Source organism: Camelus ferus, chromosome 9 (assembly GCF_009834535.1).
Source record: "Camelus ferus isolate YT-003-E chromosome 9, BCGSAC_Cfer_1.0, whole genome shotgun sequence".
NCBI classification, from domain to species: domain Eukaryota; kingdom Metazoa; phylum Chordata; class Mammalia; order Artiodactyla; family Camelidae; genus Camelus; species Camelus ferus.
The window spans coordinates 22095564-22114274 of NC_045704.1; the positions used below are offsets into that span (position 1 = coordinate 22095564).

The 18711-nt window shown below is 39.8% G+C and overlaps 2 protein-coding genes across 2 annotated transcripts in view; both read right to left on the reverse strand.

Moving 5' to 3' along the window:
- The window catches only part of ZNF30 (zinc finger protein 30), a 92359-nt gene that overhangs the window by 13925 nt on the left and 59723 nt on the right, over positions 1-18711 (reverse strand). Inside the window, exons 10-13 of the mRNA XM_032488060.1 lie at positions 18104-18159; positions 2893-6745; positions 1481-1988; positions 311-398 (exon numbers count right to left, since the gene is read on the reverse strand). Of these exons, the coding sequence (XP_032343951.1) occupies positions 311-319 (9 nt within the window). The 5' untranslated portion in view covers positions 320-398; positions 1481-1988; positions 2893-6745; positions 18104-18159. The remainder of the gene's footprint in view (positions 1-310; positions 399-1480; positions 1989-2892; positions 6746-18103; positions 18160-18711) is intronic.
- LOC102523506 (vomeronasal type-1 receptor 1-like) lies at positions 13935-17988 on the reverse strand. The gene is given in 2 exon segments (XM_032488112.1): positions 13935-17489; positions 17492-17988. Coding segments are annotated over 2 exon segments (942 nt in total). The 5' UTR covers positions 17556-17988; the 3' UTR covers positions 13935-16611.

An 18711-nucleotide genomic window follows, 5' to 3' on the forward strand; every position in this document is an offset into this window, starting at 1 on the left:
CCACAGACTGACAAAGGAAGCTCAAATAATTTTTTCATGAGACTTCATATTGTCATTGCTCCATCACAGTCCTTCAGCAAAGACTTATCATACAGGGCCTGTTCAGTAATTTGCTCAATGAATTCACGAACACCAATTAGAAACGGGCCCCTGTTAAGGAGGAAGCAGTTATTTGGCAGTTTCATGAAGGAGGAATCAAGAAGCAGGTAATTAGATGGTGGTCTCATAGGAAGAACACTTCGGGTTAATTAATGACAATTATCTATGTAATCTAAAATCCCCAATATTTCAAAGAGAAACAACAACTTACGTGAGCCATGCTTTTAGAAATTTAAGAACCAATCAGTCTTCCTTGGGGTTCCTCTACCAGAAAGGTTCAAACTCTAGAAAATCCACAGCTGAAATAAGAAAAGGGGGCATTAGTGTCCTCAGCAACTTCAGCCAATAAAGCTTGTCCCCCCATTTCAGTTTCTGAACTATGCCACAACCACCCTCACATAACATTTTGTGACAGAACAGAGGGATTCTGGATAAATCCAAGTTCCAGTAAACCAAACTGCAAACAGCTGGTTGCAGAACAACAGCACTTCTTCAATGAAGCCGGAATCAGACTCTTGAGCAGGTTTTCTGGCTAAGCCTTCATTCTGGGAAAGCTGATCTGGATATAAGATTGGGCTGCACAGTTCTGCTGTGAACAGGTTCTCCTCCTCCATTCCTCCATTCTAACTGAAAAAGGGACCTTCTCACCCAAACCAGAACTTCTTTTGTGGCCTTAGGATAAGGTTAAACCACAGGAGAGGGAAAATATAGACGATATTGATCAGGCATTTACAAACATCTCAGTGGCTCAGTTTTCTCATCATTAAAATAGGGATAAGAAGAATAAGAAAATCCATTTAAACAGTTATAGAATAATTGTTTAACATGGGTTAGTTATTATTATTGAAGAATATTACCTGCCCCTTATTTCACCTTCATAAAAGTAAAAATTTGTTTCCAATTTTTACTTATCTCTAGCATGCTTTCTTAGATTCTAACTAAAACATTTAGAGTCTGGCCTTATGATACAACTCTTCTTATAAAAAATATTAGAAAAGATTCTCTGACATTTAAATTTCCCCATTAATTTCTCCGTAGAAATTGCAGACAGAGGCATCATTCTGCAATGAGATGTAAAACTGAAATAATTAACAAAGGCTGAGTCCTATTGTTTCTGTGCAATACGGAGATTGATGTAAATGTTTATGATCAATATCATCTTATTCTCTCTTCTTATATAAATTTGTGGAAAAGTAATCAGTACAACAGATCCTTGGCAGTCATTTTTCGTGTTCTAAAATTCCCATCTCCAGATCAGTTCTATGCCTTCCTGCTGCAAACTTCATTCTGGGGCTCAATAACCGACCTCCTTCTGGGGGCCAGCTGTCTAGGGGCAGACCCACGCGGCTGGGAGGGGAATGGGGCAGGCAGCAGCAAGCACCTGCAACATGGGTCACAGTGCCACACCTCTCAGCTGAGAAGCCAAGTACACACGGTTCACACGGAGGTCCCGCTCTCAGTCTTCGAGGGCTCACATCCGCACTCTCTCTCTCAAATGCTCCCCGTCCGCACCACACAATTAGCCTCCCTCCTCTGACAGGAAATGCCAGGTCAGCCCCCGAGCGTCTCGTCCACTCTCAGAGCGTTTCAGGCCCACTTTCCCAGTCTAGCAAGGTCCGGGGTCCGCACCGGCCCGCACGCCCGGCACTCACTGCTTCCCTTCCCAGAACCGAGTTATCCTGTGGGCTTGGTCCGAGTCTGCAGAATCTCCCCGGCGATCGCGCATTGACTCTTTCCTAACCAAAGTTCACAGCTTACTGCCACGCCAACAATCACAAACAGCAGCGGGAGAAAGGCAGAGTTCCGCGTTGCCCCGGCGGCCTTTGGGAAATGTAGTCCCAGACTAAGTAGGCCTGATCGCAGTGGCCTGTGGGAAATGTAGTCTGGAGCTGTAAAACAGGAGAACGTGTGCAGCCCGCTACCCATGACGAACGCCCACCCCGCGCCCCAGACACTTCTGGGAGTTCTCGATGGTACTGGGAATGCGCAGGCGCACGCTGACACCAGGACCTGACGGTCCACGTTAGAGTTGGCGCTTTGTTGGTTGGGCGTCGCGGCCCGGAAGGAGGCGAATAATACCTATGCAGACACGAGGATGCAGGAGTTCATGATCGCCGAGGCCCCAAGTAGACAGTCAACCCAGGACACTACCATACCAGACTCCCCAAACCATAATAATCTATACTAAAATGTGTTATGACTTTAACATAAAATATGAAAAATAGGTGTTTGAAATTATCGTTCTGTATTGCTTACTTTTCTGTTATTGAAATGCTGTTATTAAATAGAACATCAATAGCATAGTGGCAGTTAGTAATAATAGACGAATTAAACACACGTGTGAGAAAAATGGTTCTGTCCTCTGATGTAACGTTTTAACTTTTTACTAGATACTTAAATTTTGTACACTATATTATGTATTCTTAAGATACGTAAAAGTACGAACTTTTAAAAGGAGAATGTAAATACAATAGGACTAATAAAACAGATATTATCTATATCTAAAAGAAATGTTTCTTTCTGTCCCATTGTACATTAGGATATTTTTACTCTTTGTTTCCTTTTCCAGTAAAACTTCTCTGAACTACCTGTAGCCTTTACGACATTCTTTTCTTTTCTTTTATGTAGTGTTAAAACTGAATACAATAAAACGTAAAATTCACTTTGACTTGCAGGTCTGGTTTACCAATCTCACATTACAATCATTCCTGGTGTCAGCCCAAGATTTTGACATCAAGCTAAACATCCTCTCAACAGAGTATTTGCATATGGAATACTTAGAATTTTACTTACTAGCCTTGTAGAAACTAGTTTCCTTCTCTCAAAAAATGTCCTTCCACTGTCTCTACATGCTTTTTTGGTCAAGCAATTGTTTGTTGGCCAGATCATTTACATCTGTAAATTCACCATAGGCTCCTCATGTCTGAAACACCCATCTTTTCTTTTTGTTCTTTTCTGTTTTGTTTTTGTTGTTGTTGTTGTTGTTGTTTTGTATTGCAATTTAATCTTTTTTTTAATTGAAGTATATATGTATTTTTTTTATTGAAGTATAGTCCCGTCATTCTTAAACACCCTGAAGCATATTGGATCATAAATTAATCCTCTTTTTCTCAGGAAAAATGGTGTTAAATCATGGAGGCAGTGTGAACTTGCGAAATCGAAGCTGGAGTTCACATAAGTAGCATCATGCATTCTTCAGTCACTTACTGAACATCTGCTGTAGGCCCAGCTGGTTCTAGTCATGGGGATAAAGTGATGAAGAGTAGTAGCTCATGTGCCAGGGTTGAAGACGGATCCACAAAAAGGAACTAAATAAGTAAGCAAGGGAATGTCAGATGACCATAAAGTTTCTGAAGACAACCAAATAGAGTGAAGAGATTAAAGAGACCTGGAGTGATTCTACATGGGGCAACTGGGGAAGGCCTCTTTGAGGATGCGATGCTAGAGCAAGGCAGGGAGAAAGTGAGGGAACCAAAGGGAAGATAAATGAACAAAAAAGAAAGGTCTTGATGATCATGGCTATGATACATGTCAACAGGGCTACATGCTAGAGTAACCCAGGTCCTGTTATGTGTTTATACCCTAAGGAATGGAATACTCTTGCACACTATCATTATTGAATTTCTTCATTTATTTACATTATTGAAAATTCTCACTTTTCAAATGCAAATAAATGTCATAATAAAATAAATGTGGACTCTTCATCAGTGGAAAGTCATATACATTTGCCATAAACAGATGGCAACTACAAACACACATCCAGTGAACTTGTGGACTTCCAGACTGCCCAGGGGGCCCTCCTGCCCCAGCAGAGAAGCTACAATTCTAAAGATGCTGTCCCTCCCACTGTGCCTTTGCCCTCGAGGGTTTTGCCAATTCTGCCAGACTGGGAAGGCTCCAGGGCAGGATTCTTCCCCAGATAAGCTCTAAAGATCATCAAAGTCCTCAGAGGAGCTGTTCCCTTCAAAAAGCGTGAAGATTCACTGGGCACTGGGAACACACATCACACATATACTTTCATCAGGTCCCCTCAACCTAAGAGAAGGAATTGTCACCACTTCCTTGTTAGACCAGAGGAAATGGAGTCTGAGGGCAGCGAGATGACTCACTTAAGATTAGAACCGAAAATGGGGACCTCTCCTTACACCCCCTGCATTCAGGACCCTGGGTGGGAGTGATGCCTCTCAGGGTCTCCAGACTCATCAAATGCTTGAGTGCCCACTTCTTGTCTTCTGCTTTGTCTGGACCAAACTTTAAACAGGCTTCTCTCCTCACACTTGCCCTTAAACTCAGGTTTGACCCCAAGCCTTTAGCAAGCAATGAAAGGCAGAACATGACTCCCCCCCATTCACCCCTCCTACCCCATCAGCTTAACCTGAGCATCAGCTGAGAAGAGCAAGACAACTTTCCTATCAAACTTCCACCAATCATGCTATTCCTTGCTTGCCCAACTTCCCTTTAAAAGTTTCTGCTTTTGCTTACCCCTCCCTATAAAAGAAAAACCCTTTTCTGTTGAGATGCTTGCAGTTTTCTGAGATACAGTTCTGTCAATTGCAACAGTCTTTTTGAATGGTCTCTTCTTATTGAAGTCTGGATTTGTTTCCATTTGCAAGAGCAGGGAGATGGGGAGAGTTCCAGACACCACAACTCCCTATAACGTGCACTAGGATCAAGAAAATGGTAGCTTGAGAGGGTGAGGGACCCTATGGGCAAAACGAGACAGTGAGAAGTAGGCAAATGGGGCAGGTCCCTGGGACTCACCAGGCCCCTTTACCCCTGCTCAATGCCCCCAAACCAACCCCAGTAAAATTTGCACAAGGCTCCGGGTGCCGCCCAGGGGTGGGGAAGAGGGGAAGGAGGGTCCCAGTCAGGGACCAAGAGTCTCAGGAAGGCAAAGAGGTCACTGGGGGACACTACTTGTACAGGGACATGGTGATGGGCCTCATCTTCGTCACCAACCTTCCCTGCTTGGTTTCAAAAGCTACCTGGAGGGCGGCTTAGGCCAGCTCTCCACAGCAGGTGTGGACCCACTGGTCATGAGTTAAATGACTGAAACGCCGTAAGTCCGGTCCCCACTCTTGCAAACTGCAAAAACTCACTCCCCATCTGGGCTGTGACCAATCCATGCCCCTGTCAATGCATGGGATTTTCAGTAATGTAGTTTTTGCACCGCATCCTGCCAAGCTAGTGTTGTTGAACCCAAGTTCATGTGTCCCAGGCACAGTGAGGCCAAAAAAACCAAACGTCAGATTTTGGAGCAGAGAAAGGTTTACAAGTGGAGGAGGTGCCAACTCGGAAGATGGGAGACCTAGACTGTCTCAAATCCGTCTTGCTGGCTGGTTAGGGTGCAAGGTTTTTAAAGGCAAAAAAGGTAAAAGGAGAGGTTTTTTGTGACTACAGCTTCCTGATAAGACCTCAGTTGCAGACTTCCTGGCACCATCTTGTGACTCCATGTGTCACTGGTAATTGTGATTGATCTACGTCTTCCTGCATATCAAACTAGTAAATCACAGCCTTGGGCCCCTTAACTTCTTTCTAGGAAAGAGCAAAAGCAATGGTTGGCATTTTGTTTTTACTTAAAGCCTTCATGATAGTTCAAGGGTTTCAGTTCTTAATTTATGCTCCTCCCGGTGTCATCTGCTTGGGGCCAGCTGGTTGAAGCCACAGGACATTATCTTGACAGCTTGGCATCATAAATCAAGTCATCCTTTTAAGCTAACAGTCGTGGAAAAGATTATGTTGGGCTTGCTTTTCCTTTGTTTCTGCGTTCTCTCACTTCCCTAGTTAGGAAGGTTTACTGGTTTGAATCTGCTTTTTGGAACTCAGGGAAGGTTTAGGAGACTGAAGCCTTTTCCTATGAACTTGAAACAAGGGACACAGGAAGTCTTTGTATCCGGGAGGGCCCCGCAGGGCCCTTCCTGGTTTCCTTAGGGGAGAGCTTCTAGTTCCTGGAAAAGACCAACAGACACGGGAAGGTCACTGGGAAAAAAAATGCCTCTAGATTCCACCACCCCAGGCGAGGCTTCACTTCCTCTTAAAGGGCCATACCCATATTTACAGGGCTACTGTGGGCCACAACTCGCCTCAGAATCCTGACACATGAGTCCTGATAGGTTTTGGGATTGTCATGGTCTCTACATCAAGTCTCTGTCCTTTCAGGCTGTGTGGTCCTGGGCAAGGCAGTTAACCTCTCTGAGCCTCTAGGGACTGACTTGTAAAGATGATAATACCTCGCTCCAGGGTGTTAGTATAGTATCAGTGAATTTCCCTCCCAGTTCAGAGGTTCTTAAACGTAGTACCAGAAAGAACAGCGTCAACATCACCTGGCAACTTGTAAGAAACACAAGTTCTTGGACTCCATTCCAGACCTACTGCTGCAAGATTCTGGTGGAGTCCAGCACTCTACTTTGTATTATTAAGGGCCTTCTGATGTTCACTCAAGTTTTGGAACCGACTCTAAGTAAAATTCCAGTGGCTAAAATGGGAAACTTGTTTCATGGGAAGTGACATGAAAAGCCCAGGGCCTGGCGCACACTCAGTGCTGTTGTATAACTGTTATTATTAGCACTATAATCATAAGGGTCTTGCATATCCTCCAGTCATAGGGTAGGGCAGAGATGGGTCTTTGCAGAGTCACTGGTGAAATCTGTCAAAACGTAAAATACAATGACTCAGCAAGTAGCCTCATAAGTAATGTTTAAAATTTTTACAAAATACACGCTTTTGTACTATTTGACACATCAAATAATTTTGAAAAACAGCATGTGCAGGAGGTTTCATAGACTAAAGATAGACCAGTTATACAAGGGATGTATTCTTTTAGGCCACACGACTCAACCCTTGGAAACATCTGGAATTAGTGCCCTCAGGCCACAGTGGAGAGTGGAGTTGACATGGTTTCAAGTTTGTGACATAAGCTGATATGCTCTCATTCATGTCTTATTTTCAAGAACCAGCACAACAGCTGCCCCTGCCGCCCTTCCCATCCTCATGGCAGCCAGATCCAGCACAAATGTGTGGACGTGAGACAACCAGCCTGACACTCAGTGGCTTGGGGTCACTAAGTCTTACCCTAACCAAGACACTTCCTGCCCATCATCTGAACCTCCAAACCCCCAAGAGAGTACTAAATCCAGGGAAAGTGGGGAAACTGGAACCACAAAGGAATAAGAAAGCCATCCTAGGAAGGAGCACAGATGAGAAAGCCTACTAAGACAGAATTTCACAATGACTTCTGCCCATTTTCCACTGGCACCAAGTCATTTGCATGGTAAGTGTAAGTGAATCTTAGATGTGCTATCCTCCAGGAGTCCAGAAAGAGAAAAAGAAATTGATGAGCATCTAGCCAGTTTCCAGCATAATCCATCACTTTGGTCACCAGAAACACATTTTATTTCTCCTCCTATACATTCAACACTCCCAGCTGCCTTCACCTCATGTCTCTGGTGAATTACCAACTTTAAGGGAACTTTTTCTCCACTTCCTAATATCAAAAGGATTTAAGTACGGAAAACACTGACTATCCCAGGTAGCCCACATAAATGAAATACAAATTGGAGTGTTCATCTCTTTCCAAATATGTAATGAGGAAAGTGATGTCTTTACCCCCATGTTCATTGCAGAATTATTTACAATAGCCAAGATATAGAAACAACCTAAATGTTCATCCATGGATGAATGTATAAAGAAAATCTGATACATATATACGGTGGAATATTACTCAGCCATAACAAAGAAGAAAATTCTTCTATTGGCAATAACATGACTGGAACTTGTTGGCATTTTGCTACATGATATAAAGCAGACAGAGAATGACAAATGCTGTATTATCTCACTTATATGTAGAATCTAAAAAACCTGAACTCATAGAAACAGAGAACATACTTGTGGTTGCCAGAGGTTGGGAGAGGGGGGTGGGGAAAAGGAAGAAGGTGGCCAAAGGGTACAATCTTTCAGATGTAAGATAAAAAAAAAGTCCTGGGGGAGGTCGTGTCTAGCATGTTAACTCTAGTTAACAATACTGTATTGTACATTTGAAAATTGCTAGAAGAGTAGATCTTAAAAGTTTTCATAAGAAAAAAATTTGTAACTATGTGAGGTGATAAATGCTAACTAAACTTATTGTGGTGATCATTTTGCAATATATACATATAGCAAATCATTATGTTCTAAACTTTAATACACTGTTGTATATCAATTATAGCTCAAGAAAATAGGAAAAAAACAACAGAAAGAAAGAAAGAAAGAAAAAGAAAGAAAGAAAGGGAAAGAAAGAAAGAGAAAGAAAGAAAGAGAGAGAAAGAAAGAAAGAAAGAGAAAGAAAGAAAGAAAGAGAAAGAAAGAAAGAAAGAAGAAAGAAGAAAGAAAGAAAGAAAGAAAGAAAGAAAGAAAGAGAGAAAGAAAGAGAAAGGAAGGAAGGAAGGAAGGAAGGAAGGAAGGAAGGAAGGAAGGAAGGAAGGAAGGGAGGAAGAAAGAAAAAGTCTGAGGAATTTTCACAGCCAAGAGAAGGAAGGAACTAAACTAAACTAAATGTAATTTGGCATTTGGATAGAATCCTGGAAGAGAAAAGAGACATTAGGTGAAAGAAGGGAATCTGAGAAAACTATGAACTTTAGTTAATTTGGTTCATTAGGTGTAACAAATGCAGCATACTAATATGAGATGCCAATAATAGGTGAACTAAGTGTGGGGATGGGGTTTACGGGGCGATCTCTGTAGTGGCTGCTCAGTTTTTCTCTAAATCCAAAATTATTCTAAAGTCAGTTAATCAAAACCCCATATTTATTATTCATGTAATTTCTTATTTATATGCAACGTTATATTATAGACACCTTCCATGTAATTGAAAATTTTATGAATGCGCATTATTCTATTTATTCATTTTTAGTGGTAGGACATGTAAGTTTTTTCGACGTGTATTTTGGCTATAAATGTGAACCCATATTAAGGTAGAGAGATGGTGAAAGTAACCTAGTGTCAGATAATGGAGATGAGTCACTGTGGAGTTACTCGGGTCCCTCTCAGTTCTAAAGTACTTTTACGATTATGGGGAAGCTTCTTCCACTACTGGGAGGTCAGTGACTCACATGCTTCTCTATAGTCAGTCCTAAGTGTCCATCCCAGGATTTATCTCATTTAAACAGGCTGTAGAGGCAGCAACAAGTTTTGGTTTACATGTATTTAGTTTCATTATACTTGTCTTTTATAATTCATGTAATCTATTTGTCTCCAAGGGTTGTTTTTTTTTCTGCAGACAGATCACCTTTTTTTTTTTCCATTCAAGTATGATTTCAAAACATACAAATATAGTCAAGGACACTTCTTAATTTTGACAATATTAGATTCTCCTCCTGACTGGGCTTTTTGTATCCATTCTCTTCCCACTGGCTCATTCACTTCATGGCAATCAGCATTATTTTCCTAAAACACTAAATTTATTCTATCTAAAACCCTCCTTGACTAACTTAACCCTTAAAATTGAGAATAGGATTCTTAGCAAGGTCCCCAAGCCCCTCGATGTGTTGTTTAACCACTTCCTGCAGGGTCACCTCCTGGCAGTAGTCTCCATGCACACAAACCTTTGACCTTGCACGTCTCATCACCTTTCCTTGCATATATACATTTGTATTTTTGTGACTTTTCGTACTTGATCACTTTTGCCTGATGACACTTGATGAACAAATGATACCTGTCTTATCAGTTTGGGCCATTAGAACCAAATACCATAGACTGAGTGCCTAGAAACAACTGAAATTTATTTCTCATAGTTCTGGATGCCAGAATGATCAGGTTCTGTTGAGGGCCGTCTTCTAGGTTTCAGACTGCCAACTTCTTGTATCCTCATGTGGTGAGAAGAGGGCAAGAGAACTCTCTGGGGTCCTTTTATAAGGTCACTAATCCCATTCATGAAAGCGCCAACTTCGTGACCTAATTACCTCTTAACAGCCCCACCTCCTCATACCACCACATCACATTGGGGGTTAGGATTTCAACAAACGAACTTTAGAGGGGCACAAACATTCACTCTGTTGTGACAGCTGTGTGAAATTCTGTGCATACTGTGGACAGGACAGGCATGGCGCCTTTGGTCTCAAAATCTTTATGTGCTAGAGGAATCGGTGATTATTATGTAACTGATACCCGATAAATTACTTAATTCTTCACTGATGACATCTCATTCCTCCTTCAAGATCACGTCTGAGAATCCTTTATTTCCCAAGGCTTCAGAAACTTCCACATTCTTGTTCTGTCCTCAATGGTCTCATAATATTCCATCTTTTGTTATTTAGTCTAGAGTTTGGGATTTTTTTTAGTCTTCCCCCCAGCTTGTCTTTTGGGCTTTGCAATTGTAGTGTCCCATTGGCCAGTGGTGCTTGCAGTATATTGAAGATGGCAGTAAATTCTTCACTACTTCTCCCATTGAAAAGTGAGTCTAATTCATATTCCTCTAAATCTGGATGGACCTTAATAACTAGCTTGATTAAAAGCTTTGATGGGTGTAACATTCTGAGAATAGGTCAAAGCAAAGGGAGTTACAACTTCTGTGGTCTATGGGGTCTCTTAGAACAGTCATGGGGGTGCTGTGTTGCCATTTAAGAACTTTGACCATGTGGAGGTTCTCAGCTTGAGAGTCTCATCTGAGCCCAGCCTTTCAGTTGCCTGCAACAAGGCACACGTATTTGAATGAAGCTGCCATCCATCTATCAGCAGAGTACCACCACGTGACTTCCACCGAAGCGACGTGAACGAAGTTTACTCAGCTGAGCCTAGTTCAAATTCTTGACCCAGAAAATCATGAAAGTCAATGAAATGTTTCTTCTCTCAAGTCATTTACCCTTAGCATTGGAGAAATCTGAATATTTCACCTGCTTAATTCTTAACCTCCTCCAATGGCAAGTGTCTTTCCTACCCAGGGCCTATCTTTCAAGGGATGTGGACATATTTACTCAGGAAAGTCAGAAACAGCCTTGATCTGGGAGGCAGGTCTATTCTACATTTTGAAATCCCAGTCCATCCCTTCCCACCCCGCTACCCCCTGGCAACCACAAGTTTGTATTCTATGTCTATGAGCCTGTTTCTGTTTTGCATTAATGTTTTGTTTTGTTTTGTTTTGTTTAGATTCCACATATGAGTGATCTCATATGGTATTTTTTTTTTCTCTTATTGGCTTACTTCACTTAGAATAACATTCTCCAGGGACATCCATGTTGCTGCAAATGGCGTTATGTTGTCGGTTTTTATGGCTGAATAGTATTCCATTGTGTAAATATACCACATCTTCTTTATCCAGTCATCTGTTGATGGACATTTAGGCTGTTTCCATGTCTTGGCTATTGTAAATAATGCTGCTATGAACATTGGGGTGCAGGTGTCATCCTGAAGTAGGGGTCCTTCTGGATATATGCCCAGAAGTGGGATTCCTGGTTCATGTGGTAAGTCTATTCCTAGCCTTTTGAGGAATCTCCATACTGTTTTCCACAGTGTCTGCACCAAACTGCATTCCCACCAGCAGTGTAGGAGGGTTCCCTTTTCTCCACAGCCTCTCCAGCATTTGTCATTTGTGGAATTTTGAATGATGGCCATTCTGACCCGTGTGAGGTGATGCCTCATTGTTTTGATTTGCATTTCTCTGATAATTAGTGATATTGAGCATTTTTTCATGTGCCTCTTGATCATTTGTGTTTCCTCCTTGGAGAATTGCTTGTTTAGGTCTTCTGCCCATTTTTGGGTTGGGTTGTTTGTTTTTTTCTTATGTATGAGCTGCTTATATATTCTGGAGATCAAGCCTTTGTCAGTTTCACTTGCGAAAATTTTCTCCCATTCTGTAGGTTGTCGTTCTGTTTTACTTACGGTTTCCTTTGCCGTGTAGAAGCTTGTAAGTTTAATTAGGTCCCATTTGTTTATTCTTGCTTTTATTTCTATTGCTTGGGTAGACTGCCCTAGGAGAATGTTTTTAAGATATATGTCAGATAATGTTTTGTCTATATTTTCTTCCAGGAGGTTTATTGTATCTTGTCTTATGTTTAAGTCTTTGATCCATTTTGAGTTGATTTTTGTGTATGGTGTAAGAGAGTATTCTAGCTTCATTGATTTACATGCTGCTGTCCAGTTTTCCCAAAAGATAGGTGTATATTTTTAAAGTGAATAAATTTGGGTTTTATGTACATGTTTTTCTGCATTATTAAGATGATCATATGATTATGTCTTATCCACTAATATGGTGAATAACATTTGTGTATTGCCTAATAATAAACCATTTCTGAGATGAACCCAAGGTTATACAATTTATATGCATTGCTGAATTTAATTAGCATTTATACAACAATATTATTCTAACCTTATAAAATTAGTTTGCAATTGATTATCTCTGAAAGATTTTGAGTATATTGGGATTTATCATTTCATTGACTATTTCATAGAGCCCTCCCCCTATAAATCTGTCAGGATTAGGGATTTTCTTTTGGAAATAGAAAATATAGTTTTGATGTGTTTTAGATTGTTCAGTGAAGACATCTCTGGGGGGTTGACTTTTGCATATTGACATGAAGGAGTTGAGGAAACAAGCTATGTGAACATTTGGGATAACTTCACTCAAGAGATGGGGTATCAGTTCGGGGTCTCTAAGACAAAAGGGCTTTGTGTATTTGAGAAGTCAGTGATAACAGTAAGGGATGAAGTCAGAGAGGTCAGCTGGGGGCACCTCCCACAAGACCATTATAAGGCCTAAGACCAGCTAAGCAGTCTGAATATCAAGACATCAAACCTCCCTGCCATTGATTTGTGACGTTACATATATCATACCAAAGTTCCCATATAGGCCTGAGAATGTCTCTTGAGATTTATTTGTCTGTTTTTGTGCCAGTACCATACATATGGGGACAGCTCCACCAAGGCATCCTTATGATCTTCCATGTCTCCTTATAGCCACGCGGGCAAGGCCCTACTGCAGTCTGACCTATGTGTTGGCAGAAAGTCCCAGGAACATGGTAGGACCTCATGAAGAGTTTTCACACGGTATTTCTCACTTGCCTTCCTATCTTACAGGAGGCTGCCATGAGGAAGTTTCTCATTTACCTCCACGATTCTGCTGAGGTGTGAGTCTTCTGACCTTGTTCCTTGCCACCCCACTCCCGCTCACCATCTAGGGTACACTTAGCTGCAGACTGGAACTGGCTCTCACTAACGCCTAATTCCATTACTGTCACCTTCTAGTGTGTTTTAATATCTGGTAAAGAAGGTACCTTCTTCTTACACTTCTCTTTCAAAGCTCTAAGTTCAACCACCATGAAATGCGGCTGTGTATAACACTGGAAAAATATCTTTTGTCACAGGCTAAATATGTCTATGAAATAAGATACATGAAGATTATGCTCAAAATGAGGTGCTTATTAATAGCACAGAACAAGAAAAAGTAGAAATGTAGAATTATTGGGAATAAGACATCATCATCAAAATACAGTGGTGGAATAATAAGGCTGATGTAGCTAAAATATGAAATGGGAAGCTGAACTATCAGATAGGGAAACTGCAGGTGCAGTTGGAAAGGGGCAAAGCCACTGAAAATATTAAAGAAAAGCCAAAAATGCTAATAAGTATCAACGATAGGAGCAGACACACCCAGATAACAGAATTAAAGAAGGTAAGGGAATATTGAAAGGAGATGTTTAAAAAAGAGAAACACACATCCAGATACATTATAATAAAACAATGAGTATGACAGGCAAAGAAGACTTCTACATACATGCTTACTGAGCTCAAAAATTACAGTGGGTGCAAGTATATAAAGAAGCAAAAATTTGAAAGTATTGAAAGAAAAAAAATTTACACCAAGAATATTTGAAAGGAAGAGAGAAAAATAAATATTTGTGAGGACATGAGACCCTAAAATTCATTTTTTCGAACTGAGACCTACCATGAGGACCTTCTTAAAGAAAATATCCAAATAAGAAAAATTAACTGGAATGCTCAGAGGATAGTATTCTGGCAAGTTTTATTATTGTCTACAATTAACAAAGATAAAATAAATTTACACACACATCACACCACACTACTCAAAGAGCAAATTCTGTTTTGGAATGCACATATTTCCTGAATGATATTTATATAAACTTTTATTCTACTTCACAGAGTGGGAAGGGGTTTTCCTTAAATACTTCCTGCCTCCTCAGTGGCTTCTAGGCCATTAAAATTTTGCCTCAATTTCTCCAGGTGGATGGAGCTCAGAATTAGACCCCCCAGAGTGCACTGGCTTCTGCTGTGTTGGTAGTGTGAGGAAACAAAAAGGATAGTGAGAGTGTGCTAAAATGCTTGTTTTAATTTTTCTAAAACTCATAAGGATATTCACAAGGAAATTCACAGGACAAACAACAATAAAGACATACTTAAAAAGGGGGGAAAAATGATAGAGTAGCTTTTCTACCAGATTAGGTTATATTATAAAGCTGTAGAAATAAAGATCATTTGATCTTGGCTATTTGCACAGTATTAGACTAATAGCTCAAAAGGAGATCCATGCACATTTGGACACCTAATTTATGGCAGTGGGGACAGAAAGAAATATGTTCTTATGTGCATCAGAATAAAGACAAAAGGTTCCAGAGCAGCATTGTTATTGTAAAATCCTGGAATCAAAACAAAGGTCCATCAGCAGTTCAATGGATAGAAAAATTGTACCATGGTGTGCTCAGCAGGAATGAAAATGGATGGCAGAAAGAAACAAGGAACAATATGGGTGATTCTTACAAACATTTATTTTCTGAAAGAAGTTAGAGTAAGGTCTTAAAAACAGATCACATGATTAATATGTAGACGGAACCAAAATAGTTTTTAATTGCACAATAGGGAAAACTATCCCCCAAATCAGGACATGCTGATTTAAAAAATCAGGATATTGGGTCCCTCTTGGGAAGGAAAATATTGTGAAAGGGATGGAGCATTCAGGACTAGGGGCACTGCTAGAAAATGTTGTATTAGCAATACCTCTACCCTGTATTACCCTCAGTGGTAGTTACTTACTTAGGTATTGGCTTTAGAAAGATTCATTAAATGCTACATAAATATAAAGCAATTTCCTATACTAATGATATGTTTCTCATCATCTTGGTGTGCAAATAAATCTAAAGGTATGCTTTCTCAAGAAATAGAATTAATCTCAGGGATTATTGAGCTGCACTACAGAGAAGCTGTATAAAATGGTTGGTTCTCTCATGAAAATTAAAAGATTAAATTTAAATCCTTAAACACAATATGAGCAGCCTCAATTGAATAGCAAAGAACACATCATTAGAAAGAAAGTGTCAGAAATAATCTATGAGGGATTATTGCAAGAAATGCTTAAAGTCTTTTGACATTCTTTTTTAAAATTTAGTAAAAGCTGATCATTGAAATTGGAAATGTATTCTGTTTCAGGACCATTAAACTAAAATATTTTAACTGTAATTAGGTCTTAAATGTAAGTATATTAATGTGAAAAATGCTTTGTAGTAAGTAGAGCAGATGATTCACACATGTGATGGAACCTCTTCATTGGCCTCTCTTTATTTCTAAGACAAAGTCTGAATTATCCTCCAAGCTATTGCATTTTGCCAGAAGCACTGGATCTGGGGGTGGGGGAATCACTGAGGATACATATGCATTCCTAAAATGGGTCTTTCCATATGATTTTCCTTTTAACAGATACATTTGAGATATAGATTTAGATATAGATATATATTCTTAGACAATATATTAAAAACTATATCTCCATGTGATGGTTAATTTTATGTGTCACCTTGGCTGGGTCATGGTCATTTGGTCAATTATTATTATGGATGTTTCTGTGAGGGTGGTTTTTCAGTGAGATTAACATTAAAAGTAAATTCTGAGTAAAGCAGATTGCCGTCCATCATGTGGGTGGGCCTCATCCAATCAGGTGAAGACCTTAACAGAATAAAGACTGAGCTTCCGCAAACAAGAAAGAACTCTGCCAGCAGATAGCCTTCAGATCTGAACTGCAACATTGACTCTTCTTTGTGTCTCTAGCCAGCCAGCCCAGTCTGCAAATTTTGTGGACCTGCCAGTCTCCATAAGCACATGAGACAATTCCTCAAAAAAAATCTTTATTGCTGAATATACATATCCTATTGGTTCTGTTTCTCTGAATAACCCTAATACATTCCATTATACTATATATGGTATAGTATAGTATAAATTATAGTATAATTATATAGTATAGTATAGGCAACACCACTTATATATGCAAATAGGGAAATTTCTCTACCTTATACCCCCAAAAGGACCTTGAACTTCTCCATTGAAGATACAGCATAACGACATTAAGTAATATTTGTATAACTGTGTAAATAATCTAATATTTTGGGCCCACTATGTGCTTTATGAATATGGAGATTTTTCTCTTAATCACTGGGTAACATAAATTCCTACAAATATAAGTAGCATGTAATAGACATCTACATATAAATAAGCTAACACTACTAATAGATTTGTCTGCATAGATCAGAAAATCTGTAGCTGTTATACCTCACTAAGAAAACTTGGTTTTCTGACCCAACAGGCAAAGCAGAATTTAGAGACACACTTATCATTGCTGATAAGGAGAAAGGGGCTGAATATAGGGAAACATGAAGCCACAAGCACAGCACTGTCCACCAGCCACTGATTTGGGTTCACACTTAGTGAAACAGAGAGAGTCAAAATGGAAGACAGTAAGTAAAAGAAGACATAGCTGCTTACCAGGATTAGGATGGTGTGTATGGCTCTGACCGCATGGGAAGGCCTGGGGGAAAGTCTATTGCTGTAAATGTGTTGGACTTGCTGCTTGTGTCTGTGTAGGACAAAGACCATGGAGCCACTAGCCCACAGCATAAGACCTAAACATATAATGTCAATGGAAAAATAAATGAGAGCATATAATGAGGTCATAAATGTCTCAGCTGTAATCCCAGAACAGTAGCCATACTCTTTCATTTTTTCCAAACTGGTATTTTTGCCGTTCAATGGACCATTCACATACATGGGAATAAAGCTATTTACTAAGAGGTTCAGTATCCAGGAAAGGGAACAGCAGAAACCAATGCATTTTGGGGATCTAATCCTGAGCTCCATCCACCTGGAGAAATTGGGCCAAAGCTTAATGGCCTGGAAGCCACTGAGGAGGCAGGTACTGCTGAGGGAAACTCCTCTTCCCACTCTGTGCAAGTAGAAGACAAGTTTACATCCAACATCATCCATGAAATATTTCCATCCAAAAGCTGCCATTGTTTGAGGGATTCCTTTGGAGAAAAGCACCAAGGAGTTGGCCAAGACCAGCTGGTTGAGAATCTGATCTGTGGGCCTGCTATTGTGTCCTGAAAGCAAATTGATGCTACAGAGAAAAAGGAGAGTGAAGTTTGGCTAATTTGCATCTGAGTGAGGAAGATCATCCCCATTTCCAAACTGGGAAAACCCATCACATCCATATCTAGGGAATAAGGATTTTAATTGCACTTGTTGGAATCTGGAGGAACATAAAATTACACATATTACCATCTCATGTTCCCTTTTGGGCTTAATAGAACCCACATTTAGCATTTAAAATGAACATTAAAAATAAGCATGCAAAAATCTATTTTCTAAATATAAAACACTTTCTAAAGATTTTTAGAAAGTATTTCTAAAGGAAAAAAATCTGGAAACCATGCAAATGTTAGATGACAAGAAGTTTGTTGAATAAACAAAGGCTCATCCACTCAAGGTACTACCCAGTAATTATGAAAAGAGAAGAAGTAAATTAGCATATCAATTATAAAAGACAGTATGGAAGTTCCTCAAAAAACTAAAACTAGAATATCATATGATCCAGTAATCCCTTTACTGGGTATGTACCCAAAGGAAATGAAATCAGTACCTTGAAAAGTTATCTGCACTCTCATGTTCATAGCAGCATTACTCACAACAGCTATGATATGGAGACAACCTAAGTGTCCATTGACAGATGAATGGATAAAGAAATGTGGTATATACTTACATTATTCAGCCTTAATAAATAAGGAGATGGTGCCATTTGTCACAACATGGGTGACCCTGAAAGACATCATGTTAAGAGAAATTAGCCAGACACAGAAAGAAAAAAATCTGCATGATCTCACTAAAATGTGGAATTTAAGAAGTCAACTACGTAGAAGATAGTAGAATGGTGGTTGCCAGGGGCGGGGATGTGAGGGAGAATGGGAAGATGTTGGTTAAAAGGTACAAAGTTGCCATGAGGTAGGATGAATAAATCTAGAAATCTAACATCCAGTTGATACTCTAGCTAAGAATACTGTATTGAATCCTGTAAGTTTGCTAAGAGAATAGATTTCAGGTGCTCTCATCACACACAAAAAAACAGTGGTAACTATGTCATGAGCAGTTATCCTGATTAGCTTGATTGTAGTAAGCATTTCACTATGTATATCAAATCCTGTTGTACACCTTAAATAGATATTATTAAAAAATGATGATTATAAAATCTAAAAACAAAAAAAGGAAAAGAAGGAGGTGCTTACACACTCCAGCATGATCCTACATTTTGCTATTTTCTAAGGAAAGGGCAAACTGTGTGTGTGTGTGTGTGTGTGTGTGTATGTATGTAAT